Source organism: Neospora caninum, chromosome XI (genome assembly GCF_000208865.1).
Source record: "Neospora caninum Liverpool complete genome, chromosome XI".
Lineage (NCBI taxonomy): Eukaryota > Apicomplexa > Conoidasida > Eucoccidiorida > Sarcocystidae > Neospora > Neospora caninum.
The window spans coordinates 4011035-4027922 of record NC_018397.1 but is presented as its reverse complement, the minus strand read 5'-3'; the positions used below and the strand labels follow the sequence as shown (position 1 = coordinate 4027922).

Below are 16888 nucleotides of genomic sequence, written 5' to 3'. Positions count from 1 at the left end.
CCCGAAAACGCAGGGATCCACGTTTTTTATCCAGGAGAAAAGGAAAGTTTTTCTTTTCCCCGCGTTCACGCGCGAGACAGACCTCCCTGCATCCCCCAGCAGGGTTCGGGCGGCGCTGAGCAGACCCCGACACGGGCAAAGCGGAGAGCGGATGCGTGGAAATGGAGTTTGCAAAACATACTCAAGTTCGTTCGCTTCGCTTTGCCTCTCCACCTTGAAAGGTTCAAAGGCCGTATTTGTCTTTTTGTCCCCGTCGCGTTGACGGGGCCCTCCAGCCCGTCCGACTTTTCGGCGCCGTCCGTGCATGTAGTTGCCGCGGAGCTCTCTTCTCTCCAGTCCCGGAAAATCGCTCCGGAGTCGCGTGTCTGGCCTTCTCTTCACGTTTGCGTCTACAGAGGAGGCTGCGGCGAAAAAAGCTGGTGGAAAAGGAGAGGCTGACCTGCGAGATCTCTCGAGAAAACGCACAGTCCTCTCTCAGGCGCACATCTTGTTCCCTCGTGTGGTGCCCCGGCATGCAATCTCCCCGAATCACAGCGAAAAATGCAAACGGCCCCAGGACTCCTCTCCGCAGTTTTGCGTCTGTAGCGTCGCCTGTGTGCTGACGACAGGCCGACGGGAGGCCGCTAAACACCGTCCAAGCTCTCCCGTTACGTCCAAACAGGGCGGAGGGGAAGTCACGGGCCCCGTCATGAAGACGAAACCTTGATTGGAAAGTGACACATGGCCTCGACGAAAAGGAAGAAAACCCTGGCGGGGATCGCCCGCCTCGCCAGCGGTCGACTGCTCGCGGCGCTGATTCTCTACACACTCACGAGAGTCTCTCTGAGGCCCTCACTGGAGTCCCCACTAGGGGACGTGACGCGCCACGCCCCTGAGTATTTCGGCGTCCCCTCGGCTCGTCTCCTCTCTCTCTTCTTCTCCGTGCTCGCCCTCGGGCTCATCTCCAGTCTCTTCACCCGCCTCTTCACCCGTCCCCTCTCGTCTGCCTCTTCTGTCTTCTGGCCGCCGGCTTTGTCTCCCCCCTCTCTGTCTCCCCCCCCTCTGTCTCCCGTTTTGTCTCCGCCCTCGTCTCTGTCCCGTGCGTCCTCGGCCTTGCGCCATGCGGCCCCGTCTTCTTCACAGTCTTCCCCCGTCTTCTCGACGGATCTCTCCGTGTCCCTTGTCCAGCGGGTCTCTTGTCTTCCTAGGGCTACTCTCCACGCGGCTCCTCCTCAGCCAGGCTGTTCTGCCGCTCTCCCGTCGCTCGGGGCACACATTGCGACGGTGTTTTCCGTCTCTGCGCCGCCCGCGTCGGGCCTCCCGACTTCTGCTCTTCCTGCAGGAACCCGATCTCTTTCCCGGCTCCGCTGCGCGGCGCGTCGGCGCACGTCTGTCGTCCTCCTCGCGCTGCTCGTCCACGCGCTGCGGTTGCCCGACTCTTCGCGCCCCGAGATGCCTCGATCCTTCGGCGTGCACTTTGCGAGAGCCGCGCAACTCGTTCTGGACAGTGCAGACGCAGATGCCTTCATTCAAGGCCGGGAACGAGGAGAAGGGGTGGAAGGCGCAGGGCGCGACGCTGGGACGAAGCGCAGGGAGTGGAGACAGGGGGCGAGAGAGGAAGCAGAGACAGCCCCTCCAGGCGACCGCTTCGGCGCTGCGGACGAGCGCAGACGCGACAAAGGAGACACTCAACACAAGCACACTATCGGTTCCCCGTCCGTCCTCGAGGGAAATCAGATCCCAGCCCCGAAAAGCGATCACAGATACCGACGCTTCGTGAGGTGCGGCCTGCACGAACGAAGGGGCCTTCCCACGAGAAGAGACGCCCACAAAACAGGAGAAAACCAGGAGAGACACACGCAAGCACACGAGATACAGAGAAGGGGCGTCGATTCCAACCTTTTTGGTTCCCTTTACCATCTCTCGGCGGCAAGCCCGCTGGGCTGTCTCTTCTCCTGCGAGTGCGTTCGCTCTAAGCGGCGCTGCTCCCTGGCGCCGCAGTCCAGCGTGGATTCCTCAGAGCGGTCGACTGCTCCCCAGACCTCTTTTCTTCGCCTGCAGTTCCTTCGCGTTTCCGTATGTGTTTCTCTATTTTTCAGGCTGGCGAATGGAATGGAGATGCTCCTGTTGGTGGATCCGCTTCAACTGCAGACCGCGCCGTCCCACGTCGCTCTCTCCATCACGGGAGGCTTCCTGCACGACCCTGCGCACTTGCCAGGCCTCGCCACGCTGTCTGGACACCTCGTCTTCAATAACTACGTGCCCGTTTCTTCGCCGCTGGCGTCGCCGGCCTGGAACGGGGAGGCGAACCCTCGCAGCGACCGCGCCGGGAACTCTGGAGAAGACGGGAGACGCCCGGGAGACGCCGCCGAAGGCGGTGGTGCACTCCAACACGCAGGCCAGATCTACCCGTCTCTCGATGCCTTCTTGTTCGCGCACAACGCTGCCGAGCCTCTGCACTTCTCGACTGGCGAATTCGCTTCGGCGCTCTCGTACTCACTGCCGACGCACGCGCTGTCCGCCTCGCTCGCACAGCTCAAACACGTGCTTCTTCACCCAAACATCACCGAGGCGAGTGTCGGCGTCGGGGTGATCCAACTGCTGCAGCAGCAACAAAAACAAGTGCAGAAACGAAAAAACGAGCCCTACTGGCGAAAGGCCTCCATCCTAAAGAACCACGTGGTGAGCACGCGCGCCGCCCGCAGGGTTGCGAACCTCGCGACAGAGAGCGACTTTCAGAGACAACGCAATCCTCCGCGAACCACGCTCCTCCTCCACGAAGGGGCGCACAAAGAACGAACCTCCCTCGTACATGCCGGGTACATGGCGTAGGTTGCCTATATATGCATATATATGGATATATATATATATATGTGTATATATATGTATATATGTATGTATATATCGTCCTGCTTCTGGTGGAACACGGGTACATGTTCCCGTATGTGTACCTCTGCATGTGCCTGGTGTCTACGGCTCTCTGCCTTTGCCAATGTGCATCTGTCGGCATCGCCCTGCACTGTCGAAGTTGTGGAGAGTCCGGTTTGTGTGCAACGCGGCGCTTCAACGTCTCATCCATCCGAACCGCCTGCAAATCCACAGGCGCGACTTCTTTTGCGTGTGGCAATCCGCTGCGTTTTTTCGCCCTGCAGTTCAATCCCGCACACAAGACTTCGCGTTTCCACGTCGGCTCGACGGACTTGATTTTTCTCCTTCTCCACCACCAGCAGCAGGCCGCGCGCGCGGCTGCGTCCGATGGCCGAGGGCGAGACGCTTCCTCCTTTTCGCCTTCCGCAGGCGCCTCCGCTAGCGACGGAGACGGGGAAGGCGAGGCGCGGTGGCACTTTGGGGGGCGGCGCGGGCACGAAGCGAAGCCCGCATTTGAACGCGTCTCTCTGCCGATGCTTCAGCACGTGAGTGTGTGGCTGAAGAACGAGGATCTCCCCTCTCTGGTACGGGGCTGGCACGAGCGGTTTTACGTCGCGAACGCGTTCAAACTTGTCATTTCCACTCCGGGATCGCGCAAAGACCTCGACCGGCTGACGGCTCACATCGAGCACCTGTTTGGCGCGATCCCAGCCAACGCGGCGCTCGAGGACGCCTTCACGTGCAGCGCCGGCGCGGAGACGCCTTTCTTCTCTTCGGCGAAAGAGGCGGAGGCGTTTGCGCAGGACGAGCTTGTCGCGGCGCAACTGGCGACTTCCCAGACTGCGCGAGACACGCGCCGGCGAACGAGCTCGGCAGACGAGCAGAACCGCGGCGGGAGAGACGAGGGAGGATCCCGGCGAGGAAAGGGTGCCGGGGAGGACAACGAAGCCTCTGCGCCTTTCTTCCTGCCTACGCGCGTGCCGCAGGTCGCCTGTGGCCCGAGCCGGTCGAGTGGTGCGGGTCCCGGAAGGGACAGGGAGAAGAGAGGGTACCCGAGCGAGAAGTCCCAAACGGGAGGGACACGCGGCTCTCGCTGTGGCTCTGGATCCTCCGAAACGACGGGGCGAAGCGCGTGTTCAGAGACCCAGGAGGGTGACCGGAAAAGCGATGGAGCTGCTGCCGACGAGAAGAACGCCCGGGGAGCGGACGACGCGGCGGAAGACGGCGCTCGGAAGCGCGACGACCCCGCGGACGTCCCCGTGGCGAGGCACTGCGATCTCAAGAAAGAAATCCTGCTCGAACCCGCAACGGACAATGAGCACAGCGTCGACTTTGTCTTTGTGTTCGAGAAGCCCCATCCGAAATGGACCGTCTTCGATGCCAAGTGAGTTGAGAATGTCCGCTCGCCCGTTGTGCCTTTTGTAAACTAGAACGGCGTGTCCTGCTCGTCGTCCGGTTCGTGCGACTTTCCAGAGCCGGCGAGAGCCCTCGGGTTCTTCCCCGACGTCCAGCGCTCTGTCCTTGGGTTCGTTCTCTCCCTGTCGTTTTGCTGAGGACAGGGTTTTGGCGTTCACGTTGTCTCTCTCATTGACGGCAGTTTCTTTTATTCTTGTCTTTCCAACTGGAGAAAGTAAAAACACTCTAAACCTCTCGACCTGGTTCTTATCTGAATGGGTCGCCTGCGCTGCATCCCCCTGCGACGAAGCGGCGCTCGTGCCGTCAAGCGCTCGAATCGAAAATTGGTTTCTCTTGCGGCTGCCGCGTTCGGCTCTTCACTTTTTTTGGTCAAAGAACCGGCTGGGTGGTGACTTGGCTGTTCTTCCCGCGGTTCCTTCTCCAAGAAACCCCAGTCGCGTGTCGTCTTTTTCGCAGATACGTCGTCGACGTCCTCGGCTCCGAAGGGCCGGGATCGCTCATTGCGCACCTGCGGAAACAAGGCCTCGCCGAAGCGATCGACGTGGAGGCCGAGGAAAGTCGATGCTACTCGACACTCCGCGCGTCTGTCGAGATCAAGGACTACAACGTGAACCACACCGCCATCACGCTGATCGGCTCCACTCTCTTCTCCTATCTGAGGTCCGTGTTGGGCTACGTGTCGCCCACGTATGAGCAAAGGAGTCGCTCTCGCTCGCGATCGAGCTGTCTACTCATCTGTGATACTCGAAATAAAGAGATTTCATATGTGCACTTTTAGATATATATATATATATATATATGTATATATACATATATATATATATACATGTTTTACATATATATATATATATATGCATTTATGTGTATCGATAGAAATAGGGTCAAAACCGCAGTCGTGTCGGGGACATGTGTACACCTTTCGTGTCTGGTCGGTTTTTGTCCCCTTTCGTGCGCGTTTCTTTGGGTTCGCGTTCCTTCTTCACACTCTCGCGTTTTTCCGCGAGTTCGGTTTCGGGTCTTTTCCAGGTTTGTTCGCGAGTCGCCCTTGGACAGCGCGTTTGTCGAGAGCCGCATGCGCATGTATCGTCTCGCCTTCGACGCCCACGTCCCGCCTCTGCCGCCGAGGCCTCCCCTGCCTGGGGCTCTCGGCACCGTTCCGCCGCTGCTTCCGTCCTCGTCCGCACCGCACTCGCCGCTTCTTTCGTCCTCTCCCGGGCAGACGGGCACTCACTTGTCGCCGCAAGAAGAAGTTGCGTACCTCGTCGCCGACCTGCAAGAAGTCCCGTCGCCCACGCGCGTTTTCACCGAGCAGTGGCTCTTCGAGGATGTCGGAAAGCATTCCCTCGAGAGCTACATTGACCAGCTGACTCCAGACAACCTCATCGTCATGGTACGTGCTGACGGAACGGTGCGAGACGCACAGAAATTTCCAAACCCCCCGGTGTCGATGGGGAGAGTCGGCGCGCCGAACAGGGACGCGCGGCTGCGCGACGCGTAGGGCCTCTCTGCGAAACACCCTCGGTCGACTCTCGCCTCGTCATGCGTAGAGGCGGTGGTCCACGCCTCGCGTGGAACGACCTTCAGATGCGAAGCATCCCGTGGTGTGTTCCGTGCCCCTCTTTGACAAAACGGACGCGCGTTTTGGGGGGCCTGCGCCTTCGTTCTTGCGTCTGGCTTCGGCTGTTGTGGCGTTGTCGTTCGCCCTCGATCAATGGGGGATCCCGCCACACGCCGCCTCTATGGCCGTTGTCCTCTCTGTTCCCATCTTTTTTTCCATCATTTGCAGATCTCGTCTCCACTTGTCGTCCCGCTCTGCACGTTGGTGTCTTCCTTTTTCGGTATTCCCTTCGCCATCAACGCGCTGGACTCGACGCAGGATGCCATGTGGTCAGCGCTCGCCGCGCTGCCGCCGGACCGCGCGCTGCTGCTCGCGAGACGCACCGGCTTCTCCCTCCCGCCCGTCTCCTTCTTCCTCCCGCCCGCAAATCTCCACGCGGAGCACCACCTCGGCGAGGACGAGGTCGACCGCTTTGGCCAAAGGCCGAGGCAGTCGCGAGGTGAAAGCGGCGAGGAACGACTGGGCGAGGCGCCCGCCGGAGGCGCGGCGTCGTCGATGCTCTTTGACGAAGAGGTGCTCTTCTCGTCTCGCGAGGTTCCGCGGCGGCTGTCTTTCGAAGACGCGCAGGATCCCAGTGGCGCTGCGAGATGGGTCGACCAGTGCGAACTGTTTCACCTCCCATATCGGTCTCCCGAACAGAACCCGCCGCGGGCGTCTGTCACGCTGCTGCTCAACTACGCGATTCCTCTCGCGGGGAACCAGGGACGGCCCGCGAAGGCCGCAGACTCGGCGAACGGGACCGCGGGGCGGAAAGCGAAAGGCAGGACGCGCGACGCCGTCATGTCAGCCAGTGAATATCGCGAAAAAGTGATGGGTTTGATGGGTTTGTACGTCGCAACAGTCAAGGAAATGTTGCACGAGGTAGGGAGACACGCGCCCGCGGGAAGCGCGGAGAACGGGGAGTGGAGACAACGCACAAAAAGTTGAGGGCGAGGACGTGATCGAGGGGGGAAACGAGGCAGAGAAAGCAGCAGAGAGGAGGCGGAAAGAAACAGAGTCGGTTTGTTGCGAGTGTTTTATTTGAACTAAGTGCACCGGCATTTAAAATGATCACACACGCGCGCAAGGGAAGCTCTAAATCACGTGGAACTGCGGAGAAAAGAACGGGGAGTCGGCGTCGCGGGATTCTCTGCATTCTCTCTCTGCCTTTTTGCATTCTGTGTTTCCCCTCGGCGTCCACTCTCTTGCGGCGTTTCGTGCTTTTTGCTCTCTCTGCAGGTGACAGTGTATGCCTCGATGGCGGAAATCGCCTTCTCAATCGAGGCAGACCAGCACGCGCCGACCGTCGAGGTGCGTCTCTCTCGTCTACCTTTTCCGTGTCTTGATGTTTTGCCCGTCGCCTTTCTCCTTGGCAGCGGTGCACTGTCGCAGAGGGGCCAGAGCAAAAGCAAAACGCGGCATGGCCGCTGAGCATCCCTTCCCGCCAACAGACGCCACACCATCCTTCCGAGAGCATAGACAAGCACATTTATGTGCACACATCCGTCTACCTATATATATATATATATATATATATATATATATACGAGCAAATATAAATATGTATATACGTATGTATGTATGTATGTATGTATGTATGTATGTATGTATGTATGTATGTATATATATATGTATGTATGTATTTATGTATGTATTTATACATGTTTTGTATACATATCGGGGGCAGGAGCCATCGACCGTGTAGGTTTGCCTGTGTGCAAGCTTCCGCGAAGATGCCAGTGTGGTTGTCTAGGTTCTCTGCGTGCCCCGTTCTTGGTGTCGAGAGTTGCGGCGTGTCTCACCTGCAAGCGCCCTGTTGCTGCGCCTCCCGTGGCAGCGGTTGCCCTTCGCCTCTCTCGCTTCCCTTTCTTGGCGTCTGCCCTCTTCCTCAAATTGCACAGTGCTGCGCGATGCGTGTTCGGCAGATTCACGTGGAAGGCGTTTCCGCGGTCGTCCCCGTCCTGACGGAACTGATCGTGAAAGGACTGATGGCGGGTTCGCCGGGGCCTCCCGATGCCCGCGCGCCTTCTGAGGAAGAGACCGAGAGCCGCTCCTCCACAGCCATCCCGCCGCTTCCGGACGTCTTTGCCTGTCGGCAGGCGCGGGAAAACTCATGTGGGCACTTCCTCGACACCGCGGCGTTCGAGCGGATGAAGCAGGAAAAGATCGAGGAGCTCCGAGAAGGCGCGCACGACTTGCCTGGCTGCTTGGCTGATGTCGCCCTCAGCGCGCTTCTGCGGGATCACCACTGGGGCGGCAGATACAGCAAACTGGATTTGATCCAGCATGCCCGGATACATGATGTCGAAGACGCAGGGGCGATGCTCAAGAGCAAGCTCTTTCTACAGGCGCTGGTGACGGTAAGACGCAAGGCACGAGAGACAACAAGAGACAGCAAACCAGACGCCGGTGTTGAACCGGAGTCGGGCCATATCGCGTTTCCTGTGCTCTTGCGAGCCCCAATCTCTGCCGCCGTCCGTCTTTTGGCTTCGCCTCGCGCGCCTCCGATCCCTCTTGGCGATTCCACGTCTCGGACTTGCTCCTGCGTCGGTTTCGTGCGTGTGCCTCGTTCGCTGTCTCCGCTTCACTCACGGTCTGTTCTCTGCTCTTTCCGGCTCAGGGCGACATGAGTGCGGCTGCTGCGAAGAGTCTCGTGTCGAACGTTGCCTCCCGGCTTCACCTCGCGGGGCAGCCTACGGCTGAGGAGTTGTCGTGGGGTTCTGTTCTGTCGATGAAGAACATGGAGTTCCCGTCTTTTGTGAAGCGACAAATTCGACGCCGTGGAGGCAAAGCCCTTCCTGCCGTGCCGCGCTATCGCTGGCGGCTGACGTATAGCACTTGGGCGGAAAGCAATTTGTGTTCCGCGTTCTCTTCGGCGACGCTCCCCATGGTGAATCTTCGGATGGAAGGCGAACATGACGAGGAACGATGGAGTGGGAAAGATCCGGGCGGCAGAGGCCGGAAAGAGGAACGCCTGCCGAAGAAAGGCCAGAAGCGAGACGCCTACGCGGCAGAGAGAGGCACTGACGAAACGCCCTTTGGCCACTCCCGAGAGAGTCTCCACGCCCCCCTTCTCAGGACGACCGCACTGCGCATTGAGGTAGGGCTAGACACCCGGATTTGGGCCATCGCAGTGGCGGAAAGAGGAGCGTTTTGCAACGCACAAAATGCAGCCGCAAGTGACGCCCACACACACCACCAACCACGTCAGTTCTCCGTGCTGCCGGTTGCTCTTAGGTGCGTGTGCATATATGCACATATAAACGCACGTGCATAAAATACATATGTATATAGTTATATACATATATATACACGTATATATGTGGTACAAGGATGCAGCGATGCAAGTTTCGTTATGTGACGCGCGCCGGGTCCCTACATACATACGTCCGTATCTGTGTTCTTTTGTGCGAGCTTCGTTTTGCTTGGCGGAGGTTTCCCTCGGTCTGTGTTTCTCAAAATATCTTTTTTTGACGCCTGAGACCGCAAGAGGAAGGGCATTCCGTCTTGGGTTCGTATGGCGTGACAGTGGTCTCCGTGTGCGCCGTCTCTTTTTCCATTCCTATCGTGTTGTCTTCTCGTCTCGTCTGGGCGTCTTGTCTTTGGCTCTCTTCTGGTTCCCGTCTTCTTGGGGGGTATCCTCCTCTACGACGTGGGCTCCTGGAACAGATCTTGGACGTCGTTGTTTACTGATGCTTCTCGCTGCCATATTTTCTCCACATCGCGTGCTCGGTTTTCGGCGGCGCTCCGTTTTTTCTCTGCGCGTTGGTGCGCGCCTCTTCACTGTCCACGCAGAAGGGGGCATTTCTTCCCCCCTTGTGCTCCTGTGTTGTCTTCAGCTCGGAATCCTGACGGACAAGGAGTTGGCCATCGCCGCCGTGCTCGAGCTCCTCCTGGCGTATCCCATGTACCGCCACGTGTGTGCGTTGGATGGCGTGTGCCATTCCCTCTCGCTTTCTCTTCGTCAGGAGGTGAGAGACGCCACGTGAACTCTTTCTACGTAGACTCCGTATCTGCACAGGAACCGCCTCCTTTCCTCGTAAACGCTGGGCGATTCTCGCTTTTTGGCTTCAACTGAGGTGAACAGCAGTGGCCGCAGCGGAAGATCGCGTGAGAGAGAGCGAGAGACGAATGGGTGGGCACCATTTCGCATATATAGGGTTTTGTGCGCAGACAGCGCAGAAGGGGTTTCAGTGCTCTCTCTGGTGGGATGGTTCTACGTTCACCAGATGATGTTGTCACCGGCTACTAAGGTTCGTGTGACAAAAAAGGATGTACACTCCCCCCCCCCCCCCTCCGCCTGACTGCTTAGGACAGCTAGTGTTCGATTTCAGTGGCTTACGCCAACAGGAGTTTCCAGTCGTTTTTCGCACCTTTTTGTGTTTGATTCGTGCGCCTCGGGTTCCGGTGTCTCGCCTTTGCGATCTGTCTCTCCAGCCCGCCGGAGTTAGCTACTTTCTGCTCGACCTGCGAAGCTTTGACGTGCCGGCGTGCGTCGCCACGGAGCGGGCGGAAGCGTGGCTCTTCACGCAGGCAGAATTGTTCTCGGGAGTCCATCTCCCGCCCGACGCGTCTGCCTTCGCTTCTCGGGCGCGTTCTGCCACGCCCGAAACGCGAGAGTCTGCCTCGCCAACTGACATGTATCCTTCCGACGGAGAGACAGTTTTACTGCGGGGCGATTTTTTCAAAACGCATTACGCGCACAGTCCGGTGGTCGGCAGTGTTCGGGGGAAAGCCGGACAAGGCGGGTCGGGTGGGGGCCCGCGGGAGGCGCGGAGAGGCGGGCCAGAAGAGAGAGTTCCAGGGAGGTCTTCTTGCTCAGGGACAGTGTGCGCGACCGACCGCCGGTCGTCTCTCTCCGAGGACGTGCTGGAGGACGGAAGGCAGGGAGGCGAGAAAACAGAAGAACGGCCGAGACAGTGGGGTCGAGGCATGCGGCACGGCGCGCCGTCGTGTTCTGAGAGTTCCGCGCAACAGGGCGACAGGCTGCTCAGAGCCGGCCCCGCCTCAGACCTTTTGCCCAGCTGTCCTCTGCAAGGGGAGTGGCACGACGACGGTTTCCGGCCGGACGCGGCGGTTTTCGTGGCGGCGTTCGATCCGCGGCAACACAGGGCCTTCGGCGAGCCGGGATTCTTTGTTCTCCTCGACGAGGAGAGGTTCCAGAAGGCGAAGGACACCGCAGAGGCTTCGTTCCTCATGCTTTACTCGTGGGAGGCGGACCACATCCACAAGCAAAGGCAACGACGGCGGGACTCCGGCCGCGAGGCTGTGGTCGACGATCCGAAGCCTGCGAGTCGCGAGGGAGAGGGAGAGGCAGCCACAGGGGCGCCGGGAGAAGGGGGAACAGAAGGGGACACTTTCCGGGGCCGGCCGTTCATTCCAGCAGACATCCAAATGTTTGTCCACGAAATCCGGAAAAAAAGCTACCTTTTCGGAAGGCGTGAAGACGTGGCACGACGTATCCGGTGAGAGAACCAGTCTGGGGTCGGGCCCCTCTGCAGTCGCGGAGGAGTCAGAAATGCCGGCGGTCTGCGAGGAGCGGAAAAGGGAGAGGAAGCGGATACAAGGGAAGAGACATGCACGGAAACTTTGCTTCGACACGCGGTGTGCTTCCCTGTGTGGAACTCTGGCTTTGCGATCGGGAACGAGAAGAGAGCTTGAGTCTTCCGGCCTTTCGACGGAACAGACATCGGCGCAGCACGTTTTGTGCAGATCGGTGCTCCAAACGCCCTCGTCGGGGCATGCATGAATGCAGTCTCACGCGCGTCAGAGGCAACTGTCTGTCACCGCGGGGGTGTACGTCGTTTGTTCGATGCTTTTTACGCTCTTTGCAGGTCCTTGACGCTGGATGACGTGCGGGAGTTCTTCCTCAATTCCGTGGTAGTCGCGCCTTGGCTAGTTATTGAACTAAGCAGCTCATGGACCCGGTCCAGCCCGAACGCCAATGACGCATTCACGCGGGAGCCCGATGCCAGCTACGGCGTCGGGGGAATGCATACTTCTGGACCTGAGTCCTGTGGCGACTCGGACGATTACTACGCTGAGCGAGGCATGCCCGACATGACCACTGTAAGAACACCCGAGAACGTGCGCGGCCGAAACAGACACGCGCTGCCGTGCTGCAACATTCAGGCTTTGAGTGCGGACTTACGGAGAGTGCAAAGTGCTGTGCCAAAGGGTTGCATTCACCTTCTACATGAGGCATTGTGAAAAAGGACAGGAACTCCTCGCGACCTCCCGGTGTGTGGAGTTCACCAGCCAAGTTAGGGGCACGGCGGCGAAGGTAGCTTGTTGGCTTTTTGGGAATGCGTTCACAGCTACGTTCGCGTGCCTGATTGTTTATCATAGTACGAATTTACCGTTGTGTAGTGCTAAGCGTTGGAAGGCATGTGTCCAGCACGGCGTTCGCGCAATTGAAAAATATATGTTTGAATAGACGATTTCACCTACGACGCCTCGGGGCCGAGCAGCAGCTGTGTGTGGCTGAGTGTCTGGGGAAGCATGGATGGTGACTGTAGCGGCAGGCCACCTCAGAGGCGTACTAGAAATGTAGGAACACGAGGAGTCCATTTCTCTGCGCACTCTGAAGGCTACGGCAATGTGATGTTCTGCTTAATCAGTGGTATTGCTCAAGGCGACAGGGTTTTCCCTTCTTGCTGAGCAAGTCTGTTCCTTGCACACAGAACTGTGTTACGATGAAGATTCTGTGTAGCATCTCGTAGTGAGCGGTGGTGGAATTCACGTTGGCACCAGTGCAGCTGATGCAAGTATTTGGTTCGGTGTTGCTTGCGTGCAGTTCGATACAGGAAGAAGCTCCAACCCTCTGTGGCGGTTGCGGAACAGTTGGGTAGATCTGGAGAGTATCAGGGATTTTCGCGAGGCAGCTACGAAGTACTACACTCTCGGAGCTCCTGAACTCTACGGGAGGCAGCGACAGGTCCCCAAGCAGAAAACCGCGGTGTAGGCGATCAGCTTCTACGTCGTACCATTTTCCTAGATATCGTTCAATTTGGTGTGTTCTGAACATCTCCCGGAGTGTTCGTTCAAAGGATTGCCGTCTGCTCAGCTGCCTTCTCCGAGTTGTCGGCCAGTGAAAAGCCATGCAAGGCCATTTCGTTTGCGTGCAAATCTCATGCACAGCAGGATGTAGAGAGTTAGGCGTGGCCCGCTTAAGCGGCGCACGCGTGTCGTGAGTGGAGGGGTAACATGTTTCTGAAACGGTCGCTTCGTCGGAAGCGGCGAACGTCGGTTGTCAATGCCATTTCCTTGTAGTCAAAGGCAAACTGAGAGGTGCGTGTGCTGGGAAGTTGCCGTTCAGAGATGGTCTGTGGGGAGCGCTGGGAGATGGGATGGTGGCAGTAACAGGCCCCCGTCGTCGAAAGTCGGCGAATAAACCGCAGCTCCACCTCGCCATGCGAAAAAAACTCACGGACACAGAGAATCGGGAAAAACTGCGCAATTTGTTGTAGTTTCCGTGCCTACGAAAACTAAAGCTACACCTACTCTGGCTGAAGGAGCTTCGTGTGTGTCTTTAATTCACGGTCACACTCAGCGAAGAACGCTGGATTTCGTAAAAAAACACTCAGTTCGTTCCACATTTTTGGTGTCAACACCCTTAGATAACCCACCGATCTCGAGCTAGAGCTTTACAGAAGACAGGCAGCACGTTTTGGAGCACCTTGTGGCACGATTGCTTGCAGAGGATTGTGGCTGGGCACCTCGCCAGAAGTCGTGTTGGTTAGTCAACTTCAACTGCGTGCGTTGTAGAATGGGACCAAGCAGTGGGAATCTGCATAGCTTTCATGCGTTCGTTGTGGTCTTCAGGGTACCGATTGGAGTCCGTACTGCATTGAGACGAGTGGAACTTGTTGGGTACACACAGTTTTCTCTCCAATCTCTAACGGGAGAGAAAGCTCCGCCGCCACACCCTCGAGGCCGCACAACCATGACTTGAAAACGGCGAAGAAAAGCTGATCCAGCCCTGACATCCTTTAGTGTGCAGAAGCAACGTAGACTGATGGTTATTGGAGCTCCTAATGCTGGAATAACCAGTCTTAAATAATATGGTCGACCGAGTTCGAAGTTTTTGTGTAGGCAGAACAATTGAATCAAAAAGGAATCCCCAAGTTGTGGTATGGGAAGGTCAAACCCCGTAGCCTGTTCGCTAATCTGCTTACCACACGTACCACTGACAATTCTCCATTCGTGACAGTCTCCGGGCTCAGACGTGCAGCGCCATTCCACCTCTGTATTCGCAAGGATGGCGAAAATGTGAACTCAAGAATATATTTCACCCGACCGTACACCGGTAAACTCCGTGTTCCTCAGCAGCGTAAGGGAAACGCTCAAAACCCGAACTAGTGTTCTACACGTGCAAAGTGCCCCAGAAAAGGGGTATGCTCTGCATGGTCTTCATAAACGAATTGTCCTTTATGAGCGAATCTCAGCACTAAGGTGTTACTCACGGCAGCACTGACAAGAGGCTATCAAGGGACGACGAGGCTGTGAGCAAGGATGCGGTGGTTGGGTTTGGACCCTCGCCACACGTACTCTGCAACTTTAGTCAGCATGTAGCAGCTGCGATTCTACACCGACGAAAGGCTACGGCGTGTCAAGCATAGCTTTGCGTTTTTCTCGGGGTGTAGGGCACATCTGTACAACAGAAACGCCGGTACGGAAGAGCCTACCGCCTACTGTTCACTGGGAGAGGCATACCAAGGGACGGCGCAGCTCCAGTGAGTATCTAACCACGTTGGCGACGTTGTGCGTCCACTCCAGGAACTGGCCGACTGCTACGCCTGTCCTCCAACTAAGAAGTGCTTGCATTTTGTAAAGAACATGAATGGACGACGATAGCCACAGGACACGCCTGTAAGTTTCAACATTTTCTGTGCTGCTCAGATAACACCCGCTTTACCGCACTCCAAAGCCGCATCGGACAAAGTGACGGATACAAGAGAACGCCCGCTCGAAGGCAGGCAGACCTTACGAAAAGACAAAAGGTACTGCCTGACGTACGCATGCCCGCAATCTCGCTGACGGCATTTCTTACACCGTCAAAAACTCCCGGGGATTTTCAAAACAGAAAGAGCAGTGGATGCCCCTCAACTCCTGTGTACGCTAACCCGTTTCTGTAAAACGCTTCCAACTCGGCTGAAATCAGCTGTTTTCTTCTGAGGTGTTGACACCAGCGCCTGCTGATTTGTCGGTTGTGGCTTCGGCTCGATACTTTGCCGCTGGATAAACACACACACGTTTCCATGTTTCCGCGGGAACCGTCCTGCATGTACGCGTCATCCCAGCTGTTTCCCTGTTGTTGCCGGTCTACGAGCGACAGGGTCATCCCGCGTCATCCGGGGCGTGGCGGCGTGTCCACACTGGATATGACGGGAAACCGCGACAATGAGCACTTTTCGGCGGTTCAGTTTACGGAGAGAACAGTAGTACGGAAAAATGAAAACCGAAAAAGCGTGGTGCTTTTTTGCTGGCCTGCGTCGTTGATTGCGGTTGTTCGTTACCATTCTGTGGTACACACTCCACCTGCGTGATGTTTATAGTGTACGTCACTTGTTACGGAACGAGCGCGGCAGGGACATGTAGCCTTTCGGAGTCTTTTGAATTTGGGAGTACACGGAACCTCGTCCAGATGTGGATGTCATGGTTCAGGCGCAGCTGGTAGACCCTGGCGGAAATCACGGCTGCTTGTCTTCTGGGTCTGTAGGTTTTCCCGTTTTCCGAGGAAGTATCCTCTTACCGCACGAAAATGCCCTGTCAGAGCCCCCACGACGGACGTGCACATCGCACCTTCTCGTGCAGAGAGGAACGTAATTCTTTTTTAAAAGAGGCAGTGAATTGAGTTCCTCAACGCCTACTGTGACGTTGGAGGCTCTGTCTTCTACATATTAATTACGTCTTTTGGCGCCCGTTTTTTCTTCAGGTTGCAACGTATCTGCTTGGCGTGACTCCGATTTTCAAGTGCGTGAGGTTTTTCCGAACTCCGAGGCAAACTGCCGTGTTCAAACGTCTGTGTACTTCGACAATTTCCAGTTTGTTCGCAAACACCCATCGTTGTACTTGTACGTTTTGCGTTATCGGTGGGTTTTCCCTGTAGTAGCTCCGCCGACATATTTTCTTACCTGGACGATTTCGTCGCGTGTGTCGGCCTCTATCTTGTTTACCTGTTTTATTATCTTGCGGTTTCGTCGCTATGTCTGCGGTGTATACTCTGGCGCGCCTGTTGACTGTAGCTACTAAGTTTGTTTTCGCAACGCAAAAGGAAGCAAGCAAACAGGTTGTTTTCCTTGTGTCACACCAGCTGTTGCGTTTTCGCAGTCGTGCTTGTTTTCTAGTGGCGCCTCCAAGACGGCAGCACAAGAAAACATCGTGCATCTGAAGAGATGCTGTCCGGAGTTCGGGCAGGCAAAGTTTTGCGTGCGATTTTCTTTTCAACAGTTGTACAGTTTCGGAGATCCACAGTCGCTCTGTTTTTATATTCAATTCAAGAGGAACATGCCATCGCCCCAAGTCTTCAGCACAGTCGGAAGTCTGCACAACAGCTGAAGCTCAGCAGTTAGACTGTGTTTGTCGCGAGTCTTTACGTGTGTCCTGCTCTTCGCAGGGCCGCTGAGTTGCTGGCAAAGGCACGTTTTCCTTCGAGAGATCCACCCAGCCTGCCCCGTCCTATTCCCTTCCCTAGGCAACGTTTGCCGCTGGGGAGAAAAGGCCGGCTCTTTGCCGCCAACAATGTTTGTAGCCGAAGTCTTCTTGAGGCGCGCACCGGTCTCTCCTTTGTCACCCGCCTTGCATGTGACTCTGTACAACGGGCGACGCTGCTGCGCATAACTTTCGCCGATGCACTAGCCCCTCGTGAAGTGTTGGGAGCTCGCCGATCCCCCGGTCGAGGGGGAGGTAGCCGGCCTCGTTATATATGTCAGCCAAGATGGTGTCTTCCGGCTCATCGTGCTTCATCGTATCCGGTAGCTCACATTTGCAGTGTCGCGCGTCTTCTAGCGAAAACGATCCTGCGAC

General features: G+C 56.9%; 1 protein-coding gene across 1 annotated transcript; it reads left to right on the top strand.

The window, feature by feature from the left end:
- Positions 1–720: 720 nt before the first annotated feature.
- On the top strand, positions 721–12824 carry NCLIV_057740 (conserved hypothetical protein; the record flags this gene model as incomplete). The annotated part of the gene is made up of 13 exons (XM_003885330.1): positions 721–1760; positions 2079–2661; positions 3132–4231; positions 4720–4923; positions 5290–5653; positions 6050–6742; positions 7100–7171; positions 7786–8220; positions 8481–8960; positions 9700–9831; positions 10298–11325; positions 11695–11929; positions 12657–12824. 13 exons carry the CDS (start codon positions 721–723, stop codon positions 12822–12824), a joined length of 6534 nt encoding a protein of 2177 aa, XP_003885379.1.
- Between the last annotated feature and the right edge of the window lie 4064 nt (positions 12825–16888).